General features: G+C 43.2%; 1 protein-coding gene across 2 annotated transcripts in view; it reads right to left on the reverse strand.

The window, feature by feature from the left end:
- The window catches only part of PSD3 (pleckstrin and Sec7 domain containing 3), a 117,048-nt gene that overhangs the window by 11,623 nt on the left and 83,203 nt on the right, over positions 1-22,222 (reverse strand). For both annotated transcript variants that reach the window (XM_059874028.1, XM_059874031.1), the window contains 5 exons: positions 18,134-18,327; positions 15,663-15,733; positions 8,968-9,125; positions 7,978-8,122; positions 4,714-4,857 (listed from right to left, as the gene is read on the reverse strand). In XM_059874028.1, the coding sequence (XP_059730011.1) occupies positions 4,714-4,857; positions 7,978-8,122; positions 8,968-9,125; positions 15,663-15,733; positions 18,134-18,327 (712 nt within the window). The remainder of the gene's footprint in view (positions 1-4,713; positions 4,858-7,977; positions 8,123-8,967; positions 9,126-15,662; positions 15,734-18,133; positions 18,328-22,222) is intronic.

Genomic DNA, 22,222 nt, shown 5'->3' on the forward strand with positions numbered 1-22,222 from the left:
TGGCCCTTTGTACACAGACACTAGGTTTAGCCTGCTGTCTCAGCCTGAAACAGACAGTTAGAAAATCCTCCCTCACCTGCCCTTCCCCTTTTCATTTAACCTCATGCAGCAAGCTCTTTCACCACTCCTGCCAACCCTGACAGGACATTGTTCTAAAGGGAAGCTTTCCATTCATAAAGTTTCCATTCAAAATTTTCATGCAGCTCAACATTTAGGTTTGGTTTGGGATTTTACTGCCTCACAGAACAATAGAATAAACTGAGTTGGAAGGGGCCCATAGGAATAATCCAGTCCAATTCCTAGCACAGGACCATCCACAGGAATCACACCATGTACCTGAGAGCACTGCCCAAATGCTTCTTGAACTCTGTCAGGCTGGTGTTGTGATCACTTCCCTGGAGAGCCTGTTCCAGTGCCAAAACACCTGCTGTGTGAAGAAGAATCTCTCTCCAGTGTCCAACCTGAACCTCCCCTGACACAGCTTCAGGCTATTCCCACACATCTTCAGAAGCATGTCAGTGCCTGTCCCTCTTCTTGCCCTCACAAGAAAGTTGTTGACTCCAATGAGGTCTCCCCTCAGTCCCTCCTCCAGGCTGAACAAACCAAGAGACCTCAGCTGCTCCTCATAGGGCTTCCCCTTAAGGCTCTTCTCTGGCCTCCTTTGGAGGCTTTGAGGCTTCATACCTTTCTTATACTGAGGGGCCCAAAACTACCCCCAGCACTTGAGGTGATGCTGCCCCAGTGCAGAGCAGAGTGGGACAAACCCCTCTCTTGCCTGGCTACTGATGCTGTGCCTGATGCACCCCAGGACACAGATGGCCCTCCTGGCTGCCAGACTGCTGACTCATGTTCAATTTGCCCATGAACACGTCCCTTTCCATGGCTCTGCTCTCCATTTCTCATTCCCAGGTGGTCCATACACTCAGGGTTGCCCCATCTGAGATGCAGAATCCGGCACTTTCCCTGTGTGAAGTTCAACAGGTGAAGTTCACTTGTTGAACTTCTGTCCTAGGGTGACTGTTATCCCCATTCCTGTGTGTGTAATTTATGCTGGATATTATGTTCTGTGCCTTTAAGACTGGTGGAGTGAAGGTTTTGTTTTGGCCTCTTATCAGCCACTTGGCGGGACATCCAGATAGCACCAGTGCATGTTGCTGCTTTTTGCTTCTTGCCCCTGCTTTTTGCTTTCGCTCTTGCTTCTGCTTCACTTCTGCTTTGCTTGCTCTTGCTTTCTTTCCCCCCGCCATTAGTTAATTTAGCTAAACAGTCCAAATTCCTTTCTGGACTGTTCCCCCCACCCCGCTGGACCTGCTGACTGCTCCGGACTGGGATTTGGAACATGGAGAGAGAGAGTTTACACCTTGTGACTGCAGCAGCTGCCTCAGCGCCGGAGGGACTGATAAGAGAGCAAACCCCCAGGAGAGACTTTTCTGAATTTGTCATCTTTGTCAGAGCAGTGGAAGAGTGGTGTCATCCGGTACTGTTCATTGTGTGTGCTGGGGGGTGCTGTGCTTATCAATTAAACAGGTTCTTTCCACTTCTCTCCGAGGAATTCTTCCCGAACCGGTTGGGGGAGGGGTGTGTGGGTTTGTTTTTTGGAGAAGCCCTTCTTGGGGATTCTCTCCCAAATTTGCCCTAAACCAGGACAACTTCATAGAGGTGGTGACTGCCCAGCCCTGTAATTTGTCAAGGTCTCTCTGCGGGGCCTCCTTGCCCTCCAGGGAGTCAGCAGCTTCTCCCAGTTCTCTATCATCTGCAAACTTGCTTAGTACCCCTTCCAGTTCTATGTCCAAGTCATTTATGAAGATGTTGAAGAGCACAGGGCCAAGGATGAATCCCTGTGGAACCCCACTAGTGACAGGTCACACCAGTCTGATGTCACCCCATTCACTGTGGCCCTTTGAGGCTGACCCATGAGCCAGCTGCTCACCCATCACATGATGTGTTTAACCAGCTGTGGGCGGGACATTTTCTTCAGAAGGGTCCCAAGAGAGACAGTATCAAAAGCTTTATGAAATCAAAAAAAGATTGCACTGACTGGCTTCTGTTGATCAACTAAGTGGGTTATCCTGTCATAAAAGGAAACCAGGTTGGACAAGCCTGACTTTCCTCTCATGAAGCTGTTCTGGCTGTGATGATGGTTCCAGTGTCCTCCAAGTGTTTCCCAGTACTTCCCAGAATAATTTTCTCTGTAATTTTACCAGAAAAAATTTACCAGGCCCTGAAGTGAGATTGACAGACTTGTAGTTTCCAGTGTCATCCTTTTTGCCATTCTTGAAAACTGGGAAAACATTAGACAGTTTCCAGCTAACTGGGATCTCTCCAGACTGTTCAAACATCGAGAGAAGTTTTGTGATGTCATCAGAAAACTCTTTGAGGTATTTTGGATGAATCTCATTAGGCCCCATATATTTGCAAGGATCCAGCTGATCCCACACAACTTCAAGGTTAAATGGGAGCATTCTCACAGTCATGGCCCTCCATCTCAAGGCACTGAGATCCCCCTGGTCTGCCATCCATATTGAAGACAGAGGCAAAGACTGCATTAAACACCTCTGCCTGGTCCATGTCCCTGTTTGTGAGAGAACCATCCTAATCCTGTAAGACGCTGATGTTATTTCTACACTGTCTTTTACCATTAATATATTTTAAAACACTGTTTTTATTGCCACTCTCTTTAAAACACTCTTTTTATTCCCCATAGTTCTGGCCAGATGCAACTCCAATTGAGATTTGGCCACATAAATTTTCTTGTAACAATGGTGAGCAGCATTCCTCTATGTATTCTTCCCATGCCACCTGACCTTGCTTCCACTCAGCATAAATGTTACTTTTTTGCCTTAGCTCCAGAAGAAGATCCCAGTTAGCCTTCTGCCTCATCTGTTTGACTTCCAACATTTTGGAACTGCCTGCTCTCATGACCCTTGGAACGGTGTCTTGATAGTTCAACATGGCCTGTGAAATCTGTGCTTAGTGTGAAGGTAACACAGCACAGCAAAACAGCACCTTGAATTACCATTTCTCCCACATAACCAAAGCTGTTGCCACAATGTGCCTGCTTAGATGAGCACTTGTGCAGAGCTGATCACTTATCTGAACTGCACAGTTCAAATGCTGTTCAAGACTATCACTAGTGAAGAGGACACCTTTTGTTTCCTGTCTATACAGGTTCTGATTTGTACTGAGGTACCTGAAGAATATCCTCAAAAGATAAAGAATATAAATTTTATCCCTGCTAAAATTCACAGGAAACAAAAAAAAACCCACAACAATCTACTCCCTCATGAATCTTTCTATACATGTTTAACACTCCAGTCTACATTTCATCCTAACTCACCAAGCTTCTACAAGTGACAGAAAATAAATTTTGTGTCAAGATCCCAAAGCTAAGAAAATGCTTGACCTTCCAAGTTTTACAAGATGCCCACCAGAGAGAAAGTGTGTGGCTTATTCTGTACATCTGAGTGCTCTGTTCAAAACTGACACTGTGCCATTGATCACAACCCTTTTATCTTGATTGTTCACCTCACTGTCAACTTCCTAATCCACTTCATCAGCTTGACTACAAGGTCATTAGAGGTGATAATGTCAGAATTCTTGTCAAAGTGAAGAACAAACAACATTCACTTCCCTCCCCTTGTCCATCACACCGAACATCACATAATAAAAGACTATCATGTTGGTCAGATTACGATTCCTCCTTCATAAAGCCCAGCTGATGGACATTGCTACAGGAAAGTGAAACTCAATACAGTGGTTACACAGTGGTTAACCTTCTGCAAAAGCAAAAGTATACAATGATTTAAGTCCAGGAGTAAAAAGAGTCCCTCTAACAGAAACTGATAACACGGGCCAGAAGGCTTACTTCAGTTCTGGAGGCTTGTGCTGTGTTGCCTCCAGCATCAGCTCTGGTGGTCTCATCTGTCTTATCTGCTCTTCCTCAGACTACGTATTTTCCTTGCCAGGCAGTGCCTATTTAGAATAGGATCCTTTCAGACCCAAGGCAACATTGACTCGCAGTCCTGGGGGAAAAAGCTCAAAGGTGTAGTCATAACAAATGCCAGACATCTGCTGGGTTGCCGATTCATTCCCACATAGTCCTAAAATGTGGCAGACACCATTATAGCTAAAAGCTGCTGTCAGATACTCAAAACAATCTCCTAATGCATCTGCCTAAGTTGCATCACTCAATCTGTGATCTTTAATTCTACCGTTTTCTTTCTCATCCTGACATCCATCTCAGTGGTACACAACAAAAATGGCTCTGACGAGGGAGGCATGCCTATGACAATAACTTCAGCATATCAGTTCCTTCAGAACCTACCAATGGAAGACAATTACCATGATTTGCATTCCTGCAGAATGCAGTCATTCTTTATAGGCTGAGGTTCCAATACACTAGGCAACACAGTTTTACAACACAAGACACTTTGTGCATGAAGATCTTACAATCTCTTCAAACAAGTACATCAGGAAGGACAGGAGTCTTGTTTCTATCATCCATGTTATAGGCTGGGAGCTAAATTCACTAAGGAAGTTCTCACCAGAAAGAAGAGCCACATCCCAGCATCTGCAATTCCTGTGACTTTTCTGCCTAGCAAGAACACACTTCCTAGGGAAGTAAAGTAAAAAATTAAGAACTTCAGGACTGTACCCCAAATATCAGACCATCCATACACAAGAAGTAAAAGTAATAATGTTTCCCATATATACCTCAAACTCCAGATAGTGGTCCTTCAGTTTGTAATCATCTACTTCCTTGCCTTTGAGCTTCTTGTCAGGAGGATAGGAGCGATGCTCAGCAAGCTCAGTGGAGATCTGCTTCAGCTTAGCTTCATGGGACTTCAGCTGTTCATCCTTCAGAAACACATTAGGCACTTAGGTGACAGAATCCAAAATATCCAATAAGCAAAAAAAAACAGAGAGGTTCCTGTACAATAATACCTCATAGTTTCTTTTTCTTAGATTGATAAGGTCTGTCATCCCAAAGCATTGCCACCAACAGCTCTCACAAAGGCCCTCAAAGTGGCCACGCTTGCAGAAAAACTCAGCAGCTAGCAGATGCCACTGGGAAGGAGAGCAAACCTGTCATCCATTGCCTTGCTGTGAGCAACGGAAGCAGCTTGCTGCCAAGCAATACTGACAACATGACACTTTTGCTCTAACACATTTTTTTGTAAATTAATTAAGACTGTTGCGTATGCAGACAAACCAAGGGCAAAATGAGACAGGTGAAGACTCTGCCTGAGGTTATTGAAATGTAAAAGGAGTTCCTTCCCAGATAGAAAATACACAAAGTCAGGGCCCCACCTTCTATTTCTGCACTGCCAAAAGCTCTCTGGTATGTGGCTTCAATTTGTTTAGAACAATACAGTGCGTTCAGAAGAGAAAGGGCTGTCCAGTCCCAAAAAGTATCTCATTTTGCTAAGCTGCTACCATTTTTTATCCCACTGTGCAGTTGGAGAAAGTGAGGAGCTGCTACTCCCACCTTCTAGGCAATTTCCTTTATCATAAACCCAGGCCCACTCACTTCCTCCAGTCCATCTGTCAGCTAACCTTCCCTCATCTCAGAAGGTTTTCATCTCCTGCAGGATGGCCTTCTGTCCATTTCTAGGCTTGGATATGAAAATATGTTTGAATTAGGTAAGTCCAAAATAGACACGTGATCATGCAGATATTGGTGAATTAGCCAAGAGGTAGTACCCAGGTCAGCTCCTGTGTAGGCACCTCATCTCAGAGGAGGGAACAGCTGCCAGTGTTGTCCCTCTATGGTGTGGTTCTGAGCACAGCCCACAGCTCAAATGAAGCCCACAGCTTCAAACCTAGCTCAGATATGCCTGCACTGCACTGAGTCACACTAGGGACTGAGCCTCCTGGCTCACTGAGCTGGAGCTGTGGAAAACAGCAGAAAGGGGGAAAACTTCTACAGATGACGATAGCTAAGACCCAGCTAATCTTGTGTTTCAATTCTTTTGCAGGAGAACCGAAGAGAGAAACATTTGGGATAATTTGCCTCTGCCTAAATATCATAGGGCTGAAACCACTTGCTACTGATTGCCAAAAAATTCTTATTGCTGTTAGTTACTACCCTAAATGTGCATGCTCTCTCATTAGTGCCCAATTACTCTTTACATTGTGCTGATTCCCTGGTCCCAGGGACATCCTGTGGTAGTGAGTTCTGCAGCCTGATGACAGGAGGTCTTTGAGCACCTATTAATACAGCACTTATCATTTCCAGGGCACCATCTTTGGAGCTTTTATATGTGCTGTGCATTCTCAGAAAAAAAGAAAAAAACTAACACCCTAGTAGGTCTTTTCTAGACTGGTTGTTTCTTTATATATAGCTTTGTCACATCCCTCCTTGGCTGGACTAACCAAGATCATATACTACTCCGCTTTTGAAAGAAAATCTGGTACAATGATCTTGCACAACCTGTCATCATGTCCAGCCTCTCCTTCCTTACCCATGCTAGGTCCTCACTGCACCTTGACTTCTGGTTGACTAGGAACAGACCCTTTGAAGAAGCAGTGTCCATCATGACTCATTCCATAAAATTGTAAACATCAACCACAGGCATCTGACAATTTGGGTTTTTTTTTTTTTTTCATGAGAAACAGCATACTGGCAGCTTTTCCACACTGACAGATGAAAGCAGACATGTTTCTGCTTCCCTTTGAATTTATCTATTTTGAACACTTAACATTCTTCTGCTTATCTAAAACAGCTTATCTTATTCCACTTTTCATGTTTTTCCTTCTTCAAGATACAAACCAGAGGGTTGTAATCTATCCTTTCCCTTTCCAGATGAAATGAAAACAATGAGACTGGGAAACAACATGCTAATTGGAACAATCATACAGAACAACAATGAGTAAAAAAGCTTCCCTTGGTGACTGGGGGTAAATTACAGAAGCTCCATACTGTATTTTTAAAAAGGTATGCATGAGCAAAAACTAAAACCAAAAGGATGAGACAAGTTAGTATAATTTTTTTACATAACTTTAACCCAGAACAAAAAACAGTAAGTCAGTCACCACACTGTAAGAAGAAAGGCTGCTGTCATGGAGAGGGAAAAAGCACGGGCAACCTGAAATCCCCATACCCTTACAGAAATACAGATTTTGAGACAGTGGTTTCTAAGGATAGTTGCTAAGCTATGAAGACAGTAAAAAAAAAACCCAACAAATGGCATTTAAGAAGCAATCCAGCATGGACAAATCACTTTAATAGCTACAGGAAGATGTCATGAAGTATAACCTCTGTCACTCTGTCAGTATGATGTTCCTGCCAGTGCAGGAGGAATCCAGGCAGGCATTGCATCTCCCAAGATACAAAAAGCTATGGGCACAAGCATCAGACACAGCCAGTCTAAGACAAGCAGAAATATGTGTGTTTGTGCAAGAAGCAGTAGAGCTGTGAAACTCCTTGCCATGGGATGCTAGAAGCTTCTGTGATCACAAGGGAGACTGAAGAGATTCATGTAACACACAGTTTATAAATATATATTATACAGGAAATCCCTGAGCTGATAAATGGACTCTGGAAAATCTAGTGGGAGAAATATAATTGATGTTTGTCTGATGCATCAGCTTTCACTTTTTATCAATTCAATAAGCCAAAGACCAGGAGTATGCCCACTTCTTCTGAAATGAGTGGCATTCATAAATACTCAAATCCAAAAAAATCCCATCAATCATTATCTGAAATGTCCTCTGCAGGGCCATAAGCACAAGAAGAAAATTCTTTATCTGGTACTATTTTCTTCAAAAATATAAATCAATTGTATTTGAGTGTGGTCCTTTTCTCCCCCCACTTCAAATCTGGCATGAGGAAATGAGCAGAGATTTACTATGCAAGCCTTCTCCTCCTAGGACTGCCAGCAGCAACAGCTATAAAACAGTGACAAGGACCACCATCCAGTGCCTGGACAGAAAGAGAAATCATTATCATCTACCCTCTGTATAAAAATGTCTCACCTGAGATAGCTTTGTTGTGGTGGCTGGCAGGAGTGGGCGACTGAACTTCTTCTGAGAACCAATGGCTGCTGGAAATGGTGGTGCAGAGAAGACAGCTGCCACACAGTTAATCTTATTGATCCAGGTCTGCATTTCTTCTTGGCTCCTGAGGAAGCAACACATAATAAGCACTTGCTGCCTCAGCCTTGTCTACCTCTTTCCATCCCTTCTATAGTATTTTAAAAGTCAGAAAAGCCAAAACTGGACAAGTCTTAAGAGTCTGTTCCATCTTCTTGCCTTTGTTTGCAAGCAGTTAGTGCTAAGTAACTCAGTCACAGGCTGGCTTGTGGTTAGGTCCATATCTCACCCTAGCACACAACTTTCCCTAATCCAATCCCAGTAACACAGCTGACAAAGCCAACTAATGCCCTGATTCAGATGGATGTCCTAAGGTCTCAGTTGTGCTGGACACCACAGATCTCTAGGATGTTTAATATGGATCTCAGTAGAAAAGGGCTCAGAAGCAAAAGGCAGGTCATCTGTTATGTCTGGATATCACAGCATGAAAAACTTTATCAAGTCATCCTTGTATTAAGTAGTAACTTTGTTTCTAACCACAGCACATCTTCTAGAAAGACATCCAGCTAGGACTTGATGACATCAGGAGACAGACAATCCAAGACTGCCTTTGGTCATTTGCTTCAATGATTAATCATCCTGACTGTTATAAGTTTGTGCCTTGCTTCCAAATTGAATTTCCTGGAGCTTCAGCTTCTAACTCCTGCATCTTGTTAGGCCTCTTTCGGCTAGATTAAAAAGCCTCTTAAAACCAATGTTTCTTTCTCAAGCACTACTTGTGCATTCTAATCACATTACTACTTAATCTTATTTCTGATCAAATAAACAGATTGAACCTCTTAAGCCCCTGTTTTAACCTGTCCAGGCAGGAATTTATTCCTCCTTCAGCACTACTTTTTTCCCCTCAATGAGTGGCATGAGGAGAGCACTTACTGGGCTTGGAAAAGCAGGACTCTCCAATCTGCTGTTTTAAGCTTGAGGACATTGGGTTTCTTCTCATAGTCTGTTGCCTTGGATGCCAGCGCATGGTGCACACTAACCGCATTCTTCAGATCTTCCTCTGACAAAGCCTTTTCTGGCTTATATTCATCCTGCAGGAGATAGCAGGGGGAAAATGTATGGCATTTAATTTCTGCATGTACTATTCCTTTGTCCTTAGCCTAGGGAAAAAACCTTATTCCAGAGTTCAGAAGTAGTAATAGAGTATATGAACTAAGTGCAACCTGACTTGTGGTTTCCACTACCTTTAACATGTTATCCTTTCTCTTTCTTTATTTCTTTCTTTCTTTCTCTGTTTTGATGCCTTTCCAAAGGAGAGAAGTAGTTCTACTGTCAGCTTGACAGGAAGAGATGTAAGCAGGAAGTATCTGACTATGACAACAGCTCTGGATTATTTGTCTTCATTTCAAAAATCCTTCATAATCAGCTCCCCAACTCCACCGGCTCAGCTACTTAGGTTCTCATCCTCTACTGCCTGATTTTAATTCTTCTCCACCAATTACCTTTGTAGGTGCTCCTAAGCAAGCCCTCACACACTAAAGAAGCCTCCTTACCAAGTCCACAAAGAAAATTACAGCAAACTCCTTAATGTCTCTCTGACAAGGGTCTACAAATGGCAAGCACAGCCCTATCTGGGTTTCTGACACAGTAACAGTACCACTCCTAACACCACATGGCAAAACTAGGGACTCTTGTTTTTCAAGCATCAGCCTGAAAGCAGTCCTTGATCTTCTGAGTGACGGAAGCTGGACAAGGTCACGATAATGTAGCCACAAGTTCCACCCAAAGCCCACATGACTATAAACGGCTTGGGAAAGACAGGAGCTTTTTGAAAGAAAAGTGATTTTCCACCAAGGCTGCATCACTTTTTTTCTGAAGGGCAGGCCAAAGCAGTCTGTAATTGACTCCATTTCTCCCCCTTAGTGTATCACAGAAATCAGTCTCACCTGGAATATGCACCAAGTGTGTCAGCTGCAAAGCAGTGAAATAACTCCCTGCAGGCATGGTAACTATTGATCTTGCACTTGAACACAATTTACGAGATGAGGTTTAGCAGTACGCAGAGTATGTGCAGGGATAGCACTAACTTCAACATCCAGGGAGACACCCGCCTGAGAGAAGAGCTGCTTAATGTGCATGAATTCATTTACAGAACTTCTCTGGCAGCACACCAAACAGGACTGGAGCCAGAGAAATCTATGCCACTGCCAAAGGTATCTGAGCTTTCAGCCAGGCTGGGCTGGGGCTCTCCAGGTTGGGTTTCAGTGGATAGGAAGTGACCAGCTGTGTTGACCACCTCTTGGAAGGTGGGAGAAAACATCTTGCTCCTCTGGCATGTCTCATCCTTTCTCAGGGAGGTCCTGCTAGTGCAAGCCCACAACTTCCCACACTGCTGCTCAGACACTTAACCTAAGAGGCAGCTATCCAGCAGTCCTGCCAGACCACCTCCTCTATCTGGAGCTAGACAAGGGCAAAACCCACTACAGGTCTGGCAGACCCTGCAGAAAGGTAGAGCATTACTGCACAGGTGACCAAAGGGCAGCCGCCAACCTAAAGATCTGTAGTACAAGGGGTTTACAAGGGCCGGCAGTGAGCAAAGCCAAATGTCCTTCTTCTCTCAAAAACTGAGACTCAGCAAGATTTGGAGGCATCTGTCTGTCTTGAAAGATTTTGCCTATGCCCACTTAGGGCATTCTTTAAGCCTTTTTCAAGGAAGTCTGGCATACCCTGTCTTGAAGATGGAGGAGGCAAGGCCTCAAGTCAAGCCCCTTCCTGTAAGGGCTCACAAGCTGATTTTCTTGGTGGTAGTTTTGGGGGAAATGACTGGCTCCATCATCCAGGAAGACTGAGAAAACCTCAGAGCCAGGAAATGGACTTAGACAGGCCTACACATGATACTTTATCTTACCTCATATTATTCCCTGGAGACAGTATCATCTATCACTTAGCTTGTTGCCTCCTAGCTTCCTCCGTGAGCTGCATCCAATGTCTACAACTTGCTCTGGTGACTAAACCTATTTCAGAAGAAGTCCACATTTGGGCAGCCCCAGAAGCAGCCCTGGCTGATAAATCCTCCTTTCCAACAGAAAGTATTCATGGTAATCCTTGCTAATCCTACCAGACCAGTTGGCTGCAATCTACCTTGACAGCTGGGGCTCTGCCAGCTTCTCCAAAGGCACTGATCAGCATACCGGAAATGTCTCCACATAGTTTGCCAGTCTCAGAGAAAGCTTTAAGGACATGAATGTGCTGCCAAAATTCCTTCTCCAAGGCCTGCAACTCTTTTTGACTGGTAGGGAATGCTAGGGGAGTAGGAACATCCATTTTTGCCTAAGCTGTCAAGGACAGCATGTGCTATGATGTGCTGGTGTCAGCGTTCAGGTTGAGCTGAAATGGAAGGCAGCTCTCTAAAGTTAGACCTAGACAGTGGCAAGAAATATATATGGAGGCAGAAAGAAACTGTGATCTGTCTGTCAGCTGAAGGCTGATGTGAGTGCTGCGTACAATGCAATGGCATGCTGAATTAATCTTTCTCAAACTCCTGGAGAATGACTTTCCCACATCTTGATGACCCAGAGTCAGCGTATTTCTAAATACATTTTTGGTAAACCAAAGAATGACATTTGTCTTTTCTTATCAGTCACTGTACCATGGATGGATGTCTCCATGCAGCTGCATGTGACGGCTGCAGGATTCTCTTCCAGAAAGTCTCACCACCAAACATTTCAAATGAGTCTGGCCTTTCTCTATTTTTTTTAAATTTTATTTTTAACAGAGGAAATTTGAGAAAATTTATATTAAGACCTGAAGCCTGCAAGATTATAAAGTGCCACATGAAAGAGCAAAGATGTTGCAAACCTCACAGAAGAGTCCAAACAAAACACGAAGGTTCATGTCATGCACTGTTTGCCCAGAAGCAATTTCTAGCAAGGAAGCGAGGTCAGCCTTATGTCCTCTCCTTATAAGCTTCTCTTGAGTATGCACATCACATTCCATGTCAGTCTAGTGAACAGACATTCTGTCAAGCTGCTACTTTGCAATTTCCTCTTGCTATGAACAGAGGGCAGGAAATCAACCTTGGCCTGAGGATGCCCAGAGACACAGCCAATGCCCCAAACATGTCAAACTTCTAATTTTATATAATACTGCGCAGGCATGTTTAGTTGGCTAATTGTGAACATCTCCACTGAGTTCCTCCAGCGCTCTCTCTGTGCTCACTATTCAGATTTCAGAAACCATCTCTCCTAAACCACTTATTTAAGAACAATACAATACACACCACAGGAATTAGCACTGGTATAATTCCAATGGGAAAAAAAAAGCTGGGCAGGGAGACAAGGCTGTCCAGAAAAATCCTCAGTAAATCTCAAGTGACCACCATTTACAAAACATTCTCATACATGGCCTTTGACAGCAAAACAAGGAGAACAACAGTGCAAACAGAGAGACAGCAGAATTGGGATCACACTGCCCACTGGGGGAATCACAGCTGCTATGAAAAATTAATATTTATATTACAATAGTGTCTTGAGGGAACAGCTGAGTTACAGATGAACACAGAAAGCAATACTGCCAAGGTTTGTACATGTGTTTGTGTGTACACAGCACCTGTACAGCATGATTTTTCTCTATTCTGCTTGAATAGTGTCAGAACTCAGGACATCCCTCTGGGTGTCCAGAGTTGCCAGGACCCCTGCCAGGGGGCTCAGAGACCCTGGCACACAACCCAGAACACCTGTGGATTTGATTATGACCCCTGGAGCAAATTACCAGCTTTATATGAAGACCTGCAAGCCACAGCAGTTTAAGTAGTGTAATAATAAATCATCACTGGGTGAAAAAATAGATTTTTGGGGTTTATAGAATAGGGGTTTTGGGGGCAAGATGGAGGGACTTGGGCATGTCCAGCCTTTCTTCTTCTTCTTCTCTACCTCCACCTGCTGTGATGTAGGCACTTTTAGACTGGTTTAGAGTAGCAGTTCACTGTCTAACACAGGTGATAGGTATTGGAAAGTAATTGTAAACATGTCATATGTAGTTTTAGTATAAAGAGATAACACCGCCCCAGGGGCAGGCAGAGTGCCTGGAACTGTCCTGCTGGATGGACCTCGGCATGGCAGGAGAAAAATTTTTATAGGTAAGATACAATAAACAACTCTGAGACTGAGAAATGAAGAGGTCTGACTCATTCTTTGAACGCGTGAGCCGAAACAGAGACTTTTCAAAACGTGTCTCGAGGCTGCAGTAAATTGCAACCTTTCGAGAGAATAGTGCAATGAAACCACCATCACAGATGTCATTTCCACAGGTATATGGGAAATGAGCGAAAGAGGACGTGCTTGTGAATGCACCCTGCCCTACTGCACTATGTCAGCTTCACCTTCTCTGTAATCAAGAGAGAACTGAGGTGAACTGAGCCAAGGCAATCCTTTGTCCAGGACAACTGCCAGGACTATTTCCAGAACTATGTACTTCTGCAAAGAAATCAAACTATTCTAAAATACTTCAGTAATTCCTAAAACTAGAATATTTTCCGTCCCTACAGACGGAAACAGCAGTTTAGCAACCTTTACTATAACTACTTGGCCTAGCTGTGTATTTTTTTAACTCTGGCACCTTCACCTTCTATGATACTACATCCCTAACAGAGTAAAGTTTATTTGCGTGCTGAAGGAAAGCCTTGGTGGACCCTCTGAAGCTGAAATTACAGCGTTTTCACAGCTGCAGCATGTGGCTGAGCAGGGGCCAGAGGAACCATGGGGAGGCTCACAGCTGCCCCATGACTCTTGGAATGAGTTACCTCCCATCACACCCTTCTGTCAACCTTTCACAGCACAAAACCAAAAGCCTTGCTTGGCAGTGTGCAACAGTAAGATGGCTTCAATGCAACAGATGGCTCCCATTCAAATGGGAGAACACAGCTCTGCAAAGTACTGCCCAGTAACCACTGAATTCAAGTGCTCTGAGAAGTGCAAAATACACAACTAACAAAAAAATAAGAACAAGAATTCCAACAAAGCATTTCGTTCTGCAAAGATGCAGTCATACGTGAAATTACTCCCTGTTCCTGAAAGCATGGAGGGTAACAGGGGAAAAGGCAGCAATCTGTAGCAAATTTGCATGCTACATCAGCATCTCTACATTTTACTAAACAGAAAGCATTTTAAACTAATATGCCAGCAATAGTCATAAAATATTTAATTAAGGTGCGAAAATAGACAGTATATTCAGTTCTTTCCCTTGAATATCAAATAAGGAATTAAATATTGTATTTCAAAAAAGGAGCCTTCTTATTTCTCAGAGAACCACGCAGTTTTTTCAGGCGAACATTAAAGATTACTTATTTTAGAAACTGAAGCAGATAAATCCACTTTGTTCAGAAAAGGGCAAGTACAAGCCTGCCATGAAGGCATTTTAGTAATACCTGAACATGTTCTCAGCAAAAGGACTTGGGATTCAGCGGACTTGGTTTTAGTCTCTTGCACTGGCTCTGAGCATATCACATCCAACTTACAGCCCAAATCTTCTATCCTGACTGCAGATTGTTTTGTCTGTTTCAGGATTTCAGCCCCCTCAAAAAGGTACTGCACCCCAAGCATTCACCTTGTGAACCTCATGCTATAATAATCTGATTCAAATCACTCTGTCTTCTCAAGAGACTATTAAGGTTGGCTTCAGTGAAACCAACAACTTCAGAAAGACACAGCAGGGGAGGAGGAAACAGCAGTATGTACTTGCACTCCTGGTAGTTACAAAACTATCAGGTTTTGAGTGAAAATGTAAAACAGCTTTCAAAGAAGAACACTTCTGCAATATAGGGCAGTCTGGACAAGCAGCAGCTATTCCATGAATATTTCATCTACATTGGAGGGCAAAAAGCCTTAACAACCTACTTAACTGCTGCCATTTATTTGATTTTGACAGTTCTCACTCATATGTTGCATTTTATGTTCTAACAGTGTAGTTAAAAATGTACTATAATATATTTAAGCTTGCAACAAAAGGCTTGAAGGGTTTCATCTGACTTTTTTTTAGACACCTTGCTGTCAGGAAGCACATTTTGTTAGAAACCAGTCCTTTCTTGCTTTGTGGGAAAAAAGTATCCTTTTATCCTTCAATTTCGTAAAGGAACAGAAGCAGCAGATTCCTACCAAAGCCAAGCTGTTGTTCAATTGTTTTGCAGCTGATCTTGCAGGCACTGCAGAAAAGAGTACTATGAAAAGGTGGGAAAGGAGGACAACCTTACAGAAGGGGAAGTCATACCTATGAAATGCAAAGTGAAAAGCAACCTAGAGGAATGCATGCACAACACAGAGAGGTGACACTGTCTTTGCTGGTGAAGCTGGCTGTTTTTCCAGCCATATGAGACAGCAGTGGCATATACTGGAACTTACAGGGTGCACATGGGGATGCGGGCAGTGGAACTGAACTTGAAATTGTGAAAAGGGAGAGGGTGTCAATGAGAGGATTCATGCCTGAATGGGTGTGTTAATACGGTGGGGGTAGGGACACCAGCCATGCTGTGCATCCGAGGGAAAGGAGCCTGGAGGTACGCTGAGAGAGGGGAGAGGATGCGTGCTGCTTTATCCCTCTTCCATTAGTTTTCAAAAGACAGTGATTTCCCCTACCTTCTGCAAGTACAGGACGGTTCCCTTCAGCACAGCATAAAAGGTTTTCCAGCCTCGTTTTCCCCGGGGAGCTGGAAAGAAAACAAATGAAAACCCATTTAAATCAGATCCATTTTTGCACTTTGTACATGCTACAGGAGAGCTACATTAGTCCGGCGTTAAACCTCCTTCGAACTATGCAACATAACTTAGGACAATGCAACTTAGCACAATGCCTGCATGCACCTGCTATGAGAGAAAGTGTACAACAACCCTGATGATAGCCATGGACTGGATCAGAAAGGAACAGCAGCAGTGCAGAAAGCAGGCCACAGAGAACCACAGAGAGCCACAGAGATCCAATCTTTGTGCTCTTGAAGATGGGCAGGCATTGCCCCTACACAACTACGTCTGAGCTCTGCACCACGGCAGTTTTCAGAAAGAAGCAGTCTTTTCTACATGCCAAGCAGACTAGCGGGAAATGCTCAGAACCAGTGGGATAGTACACAGAACGCAGTGTCTCCCCAGAGCATCCTTCCCCTTTACTGCTGCTGCACCCCCAAGCTGGAATTGAGAAAGGAAAGGGTGCCAACCAAAATCATACGCAAAATACCCAACCCCACAAGAAAGCCACAGTCAGTTAGAGGTTGAAGAACATAACAGAGACAATATACGTAGCCCATAAACTCCTAGAGACTAGCAGTGGCAGGGTGGGGGGAAGTAAATTCAGCATGAAGGCTGAAGGATGCAGTCTGAAATTCGGGTGCACCAGAGGGACAGAATTAGGCACAGGCTGTACAGTCACACCACCAGAGACCAGAAACCTACATCTAAGCTCACTCCCCACCACGCACACACCACTGACCAGCATCCATATAGTGTATCACTGACACTATACCAAAATTAACACACACACAACTAAAGAATGACACTGAGAAAGGCATCCCATTCTGATCTGAAGATAGAAAGAGAGATGAAGAGGTTACAAGTCCCTTGTCCCAGAGGTTAATCATTCTCATCTTGCAAAACAGGCCTTATTTCTAAGTGGCATTTGTTCAGTTCAGTTTTTGCCACTGGCCCCTGTTACATCCTTCTCCTCTAAGTGCTAAGTGCTTTAGCCCTCAGAAATAGGTTCCTGAGAAAATACAGATGAGCATTCTAGCACATCACTTCATTAGAAATCCCATACGTGCTAACCTCTGCCTTGCAAGAACTCCTTTAGAAAATGAAATATGAAAAGGTCTAACAAACAAACAAACAAAAGAAGTTTTATTAGCACCTGGAAAGCCAGAATGCAACTCTTTTGAGAAAGACAGACCTTTAAATTGTACAGAAACTTCTGAAAACATGGCCCTAATTACATTACTCATAAAAGAGTTATCTCCAGAATGCCAGTGTATTTATAATTAAAGAAATAATTTAATAAAGGCAACTAGACACAATTACTTATTGAGGCTGAATAAGAAGATGTTTAATAAAGATAAGGCTATTTAGAGTATCCAGTCACCACAAAGAATTAGGTCAGCTTGATTTTGACACCTCTGTCTGAATCCAGTTGTCCAGATGTTAGCTTCCACCTTGAAAATATGACCTCTCATCGTACCTTCTAAAATAGATTAGCAAAACATGTGAACACCAAAGAGCTTAGCCTAGGAGGGACTGGCTGTTACTGGAAATCCATCATGAAGCCAGACTTTGTCCTTGGGATTTAGCCCACCAATGTGAATCATGAATAGGCAATCATCAACAGTTACTGGGGAAAACACAGATGCTCTGACTAACCTCAGCTTTTTCCAAGATCTATAGATAAGAAATTAAGACATCCAAACAACAAAACACACACAGGTACATCAGAGGCCCTTGATAATTACTACATCACAAACAGAAGCAGAACAAGAAGGGAAGAAAATAATTAAAGTAAGAGACACAGTAGGATTAGCACAAGAAAGGAGCAGGGGGGAACTGCACAGTAAAAAGCTTGCTGGTGCCAAAAGCTGCCATCCTTCACTGGATATGTGACCCAAGGCTGGGAAAGTATGGAAGGGAACAGTATCTTCTAAACAGAGGTAAAGAACAGCCTTTCATTAAAGACAGACCCAGAGAGGAGAGGGGATGGGGAGATCCAGAACAATGTGGTGTCACACAAGGAAAAGGAGAATAACTAAAGTACCCCAGAACAGCTACTGTAATTCACTTGAAATTATTTTCTATTTGTAAACCACTACATTTTAGCCCAAAAATTTGCAAGGCTTTGCTGTATCACATTACTTCTTACACTTATTCATTAGAGCTGCTGCAAATGGGACTGAGCATTGTAATTTCTGGCCTAACAGTGAGAGTGTGATAATCCAGTTGTTGTGTTGCCTGTTATTGCTGCTATTTCCCCTAATGAAGCAGCACTATTCGCCTTGAGAAGCACATGGGCTCATTGGCAAGTGGCACTGTGAAGACATAACAAGAAAATAACACATTAGGATTGAAAAATTACTCACTTTTCTTTCCATCCATATCAGCATGGATTTTCCGAGCCAGAAATCCAGTTTTATACACGGCAGCATTGGGGTCATGAGGGATGTCCAGGAATGGGTTATTTGAATTGCCAATTCGACTGACAGCTTTTGTCTGGTTCCCATTATCCTTTTCATCTGTACCATCCGAGTGAGATTTTTTTTTCTCTTCTTCATCCCTTAAAAAGCAGTGAAAATCAGGCATGAAGGATGGACTGATCAGCAAAGTTTCATTTCAGCAATTTTTGAACACTCCTTGTCATAATATACCTCTCTCTTTATAGGGGGCCATATTTAGGGAGAAATCTAGAATATTACAAAATATAGACATATTATAGCAAAGCTTCAGTTCACCTATTTCACCAGCAAAGGACACAGATTTTCAAAAAGCTCAAGTTTCCATTATTGTCTTAGAAGATTAGACTTCAAGAGTATTCTGTGTCCTCCAACTTCGCCCATTTTTCATTCCCTGTATTTGAATGCTAAAATGGGAAATATTTACCTGCTGGGTTCAGCTGAAAAATCCCCAATTTCTTCATGAGCTCACATGTAGATGAAAATAATTAGAATACTACAGATCACTGTGGCTTACCCCTTAACTTAGCATATGAAACACAGACTCTACCTCTTTTTCTTTATTTCTCTGCAGACTAGCATAAAATTAGTAATTTAAAAATAAAAACCACACTAGGTGAATTATGTCATCTTTACTTTGGAAACAAAATGCTGCTGAAAATGTTACTTATTAGGGCAGTGTATTCCACAGAGGTCTTGGGGACAACAATGCAAGCCACAAGCACTGCCTGACTAATAAATATCTTTTTGCTTGTCACAGGCTAAAAAGGACTAGGCAGCCTAGAAAGTAAAGGGTGTCCATCACAACAGTAGGACAACAGTTTTCAGAGAACAGGCCAGATTACGGAGTAGCCCTTCATCCTTTGAAATCCACATACATTCCCCTCCAGGTGACTAGGAAAGGTGTGTCAGGGAGTATGAAGGCTGTCATTGGAAAGTCATGGTAGCAACACCTCCTGAGACCAGCATCTGATTTAAAACAAAAAAATCATTTGAGCGTAATGATGGTTAATATTGCTAACCCATTGGGGGTGGACCTCAACTTGATGCATCTCACTGGAGCCAGATGACTGGCAGAGAGAGCAAGCTCAAGCAGATCTTCCAAACACATCTATATGTTCAAAGGCATGTATTATGTGACAATTAGCAAGTCACATATCAATCCAGAAGCTCCTTTATGAACACACTGCTACCATGGCTGCTTGTGGGAATGACCATTCAAAAAACGTCCTCCAAGAATTGCAAGATATAGCAACAAATCTATCTTATCCTCAGCTCTGCTGCAAAGGAGGCTAATTATCACCCTCTACAACTGCCTGAAAGGAAGTTGTAGCCAAGTGCGGGTTGGCCTTTTTTCCCAAGCAACCAGTGAATGATGAGAGGACATAATCTCAAGCCGTGCCTGGGGAGGTTCAGGTTGAACACCACAAGAAATTTCATCCCTGAAAGATGGTCAAGCATTGGAACAAGCATTGGAACAAATTTCCCAAGGAGATGGTGGAGTCACCATCCCTGCAAGTGTTCAAGAAACAAACTGATGTGGTATTTGGTGCCATGGCCTAGTTGAAAGGGTGATGTTCAGTCAAAGGTTCCACTTAATGATCTTGGAAGTCCTTTCCAAACTAGATGACACCAATCAAAATTATTCTATGACTCTAGGAAATGGTCTTCGGAGGAATAACTTAGTGTAAGGAGGTAAAAGGCTAAGAGACTGGTTTGACAACAAGGAAAACAAATCCAGAAACCTGGGGCTGTATTAGTGAACTCTGTAGTAGCAGGGAATGTTCCCAAGCTTTTGACTCTGGTCACCTCATATAAATTATTGAAATATAGTCAGGAGGTGCACCATACCTTCATGATGTTGTCTTGCAAGGTCTCCTAATTAAGAGGAACAAAACTTTTACTTCAAGACCTGATTCCTGCAAGGAAGAGCAGTCCTTGCATCCTTAGCCTACTGATGTGTGCTTTCCCACTCCAGCACAGAAAGTTCTACAAAACTTTTTTTATTAGTCAAAGCAATAAGGACTTATTCAAGTATGCTTTAGTTGAAGCCCTCTCCCAATTGAAAAGGTGTAGCCATTTCTAACAATTTTGTTTGTTCCCACCCTAAATGGGTATACTCACTAGCTGCTGTTAAGTTGGAACCACTGTGTGTTATGTGTTTCTTAGATATATGTCCATTCCAGAAGCAAATTCTCTCAACATGAGTCTGAGGCACTTAATCCAGACTAAAATCTCTCAAAGGGCATAAGCACATGGGCTGATTTTCCACACAGAAGTGCCTTGTGAATTCTGGGATTTCAGCCAAGGACACAGCAGATTTCTCCTTGTCAGCAGAGACAATCTGCAGTAAAAGGCTTAACACTTTCTTGGAATAAGCTATCTCCTTTGGAGCTATGGGGACGAATTACTGTATACTGATCAATTGTCCTGTGGGAATATACCAGTGCCCTTAACCAAGCAGCCATGGTGGTGGGATGAACAATCCTGTGCGGGATCCTGGACACCACTAAGAGCTCGGGGCAGTGCTCTAAAACTCAGCCCCTCTACGGTACCTGTTAAAACAGGAATTCCTCAAAAGACATGGTGGAAAGGACAAAATAGCATCTGCTGTCATGACTGCTGGCAGCACTGAACAAACCTTTAACTGGTCTTTTGTTCTATCATGAAAATGGGACTTCTTTGAGACTCAGAAGCTGCAGGCATTTCTGAGAGCTGAGTGCTCTGACAAGATGCATGAGGGCAAAATGCACAAATCAGTCTGCAAGAGGAAATGAAGAGAGACAAAGAGGCAGGAAGGACTCATTACAAGCAAGAAGTGGATGAAAACCAGGGGATCAGGGACTCATCTGTTCTAATACTCCATGGTACTTCAGTGGTCAAACATAAGAAGCAAGCATGATTCGGAGGAATGTCAAACTAGCAAAAAAAGTTCAGGTATTAGCTTTCCCTCAGGTATCTTCCAAAGCTGGCTGAATAGATAGGTCCTGAATACTGTTTATCAGGAATTTAACAATCTGAGCTTACTTCTAACAAGCCTTTAGGGTACTATTTAAGAAAGAACTGCAGAAAAATCAGGGAAGCCTCTGGATACCTAAAGCTGAAAACTGATCTTTGTTTGAAACCCTACACTGTGGGGAGTGTGACGACCTGCTCATCCTCAGATGGCTCTCACAGATCATCCACGCACTGTAGCATCCCCAGTGTGAAGACCTCCAGAGATGTGGGTAAGAGTCAGAGGTGATCTCAGCGCAGGTATGTTCAGAGTCATGGACGTCATGTCACACAGGCATTAGCTCAGGTACTTTTGGAGGGCAGGACCACTGCCTCTCTTTTTCCATTTCATACAGAAAGTAACACAATCCTTGTGCCTTCAGGGAAAAAAAACCCACAATGGTTCCAAAACACCTTTTAGTAGGCAAAACATCATCATGAAGGTTCAATTAGGCTTGCAGAAGTCTTATGAGATTTTCTGCCCCCGATCAGCAGAGGAAAATCATTCCCTGCTTGGGTCTGGAAGCAATTCCCCTGGTGACTCCTCCCTGACGACTGAAAAGGGTTGATAGCTGCAAAACTTTTTTTAAGTCCCACTTTCCATTCATAGGAAATGGGACCCACAGTGTCTCTTCTCTGGTGACAGGAAAAGGTTACCATCTGTAGAGTTTTTCGAAGATTCTGCTTATGGCACATGATGTTTGCAAGGCTTCCCAAAACAAGAAGTTTCAGTTCCACTTCTGTAAGCCTGTCTCTTTGGAAAAGGACCTAGAGAGAGAGCAGCAACCAGCCCTCTGGCTGCCCATGAGAACCAGCACACCAAAGCCAGGACTCGCTTGTGCTATCACTTGCAGTTACAGCATTGAAACAGCAATGTTTTCCTTCCTAAATACACGATAACTGACAACAAGAAAGAGTTTGCCCCTTTTTCTTAAACACATAGATGTGAAAAAAATAAAAATTCAGATGTTGACATTTTGGTGAAGAAAGCATTTCCTGCCTCTC

This window comes from Haemorhous mexicanus, chromosome Z, assembly GCF_027477595.1.
Source record: "Haemorhous mexicanus isolate bHaeMex1 chromosome Z, bHaeMex1.pri, whole genome shotgun sequence".
Classification (NCBI taxonomy): Eukaryota; Metazoa; Chordata; class Aves; order Passeriformes; family Fringillidae; genus Haemorhous; species Haemorhous mexicanus.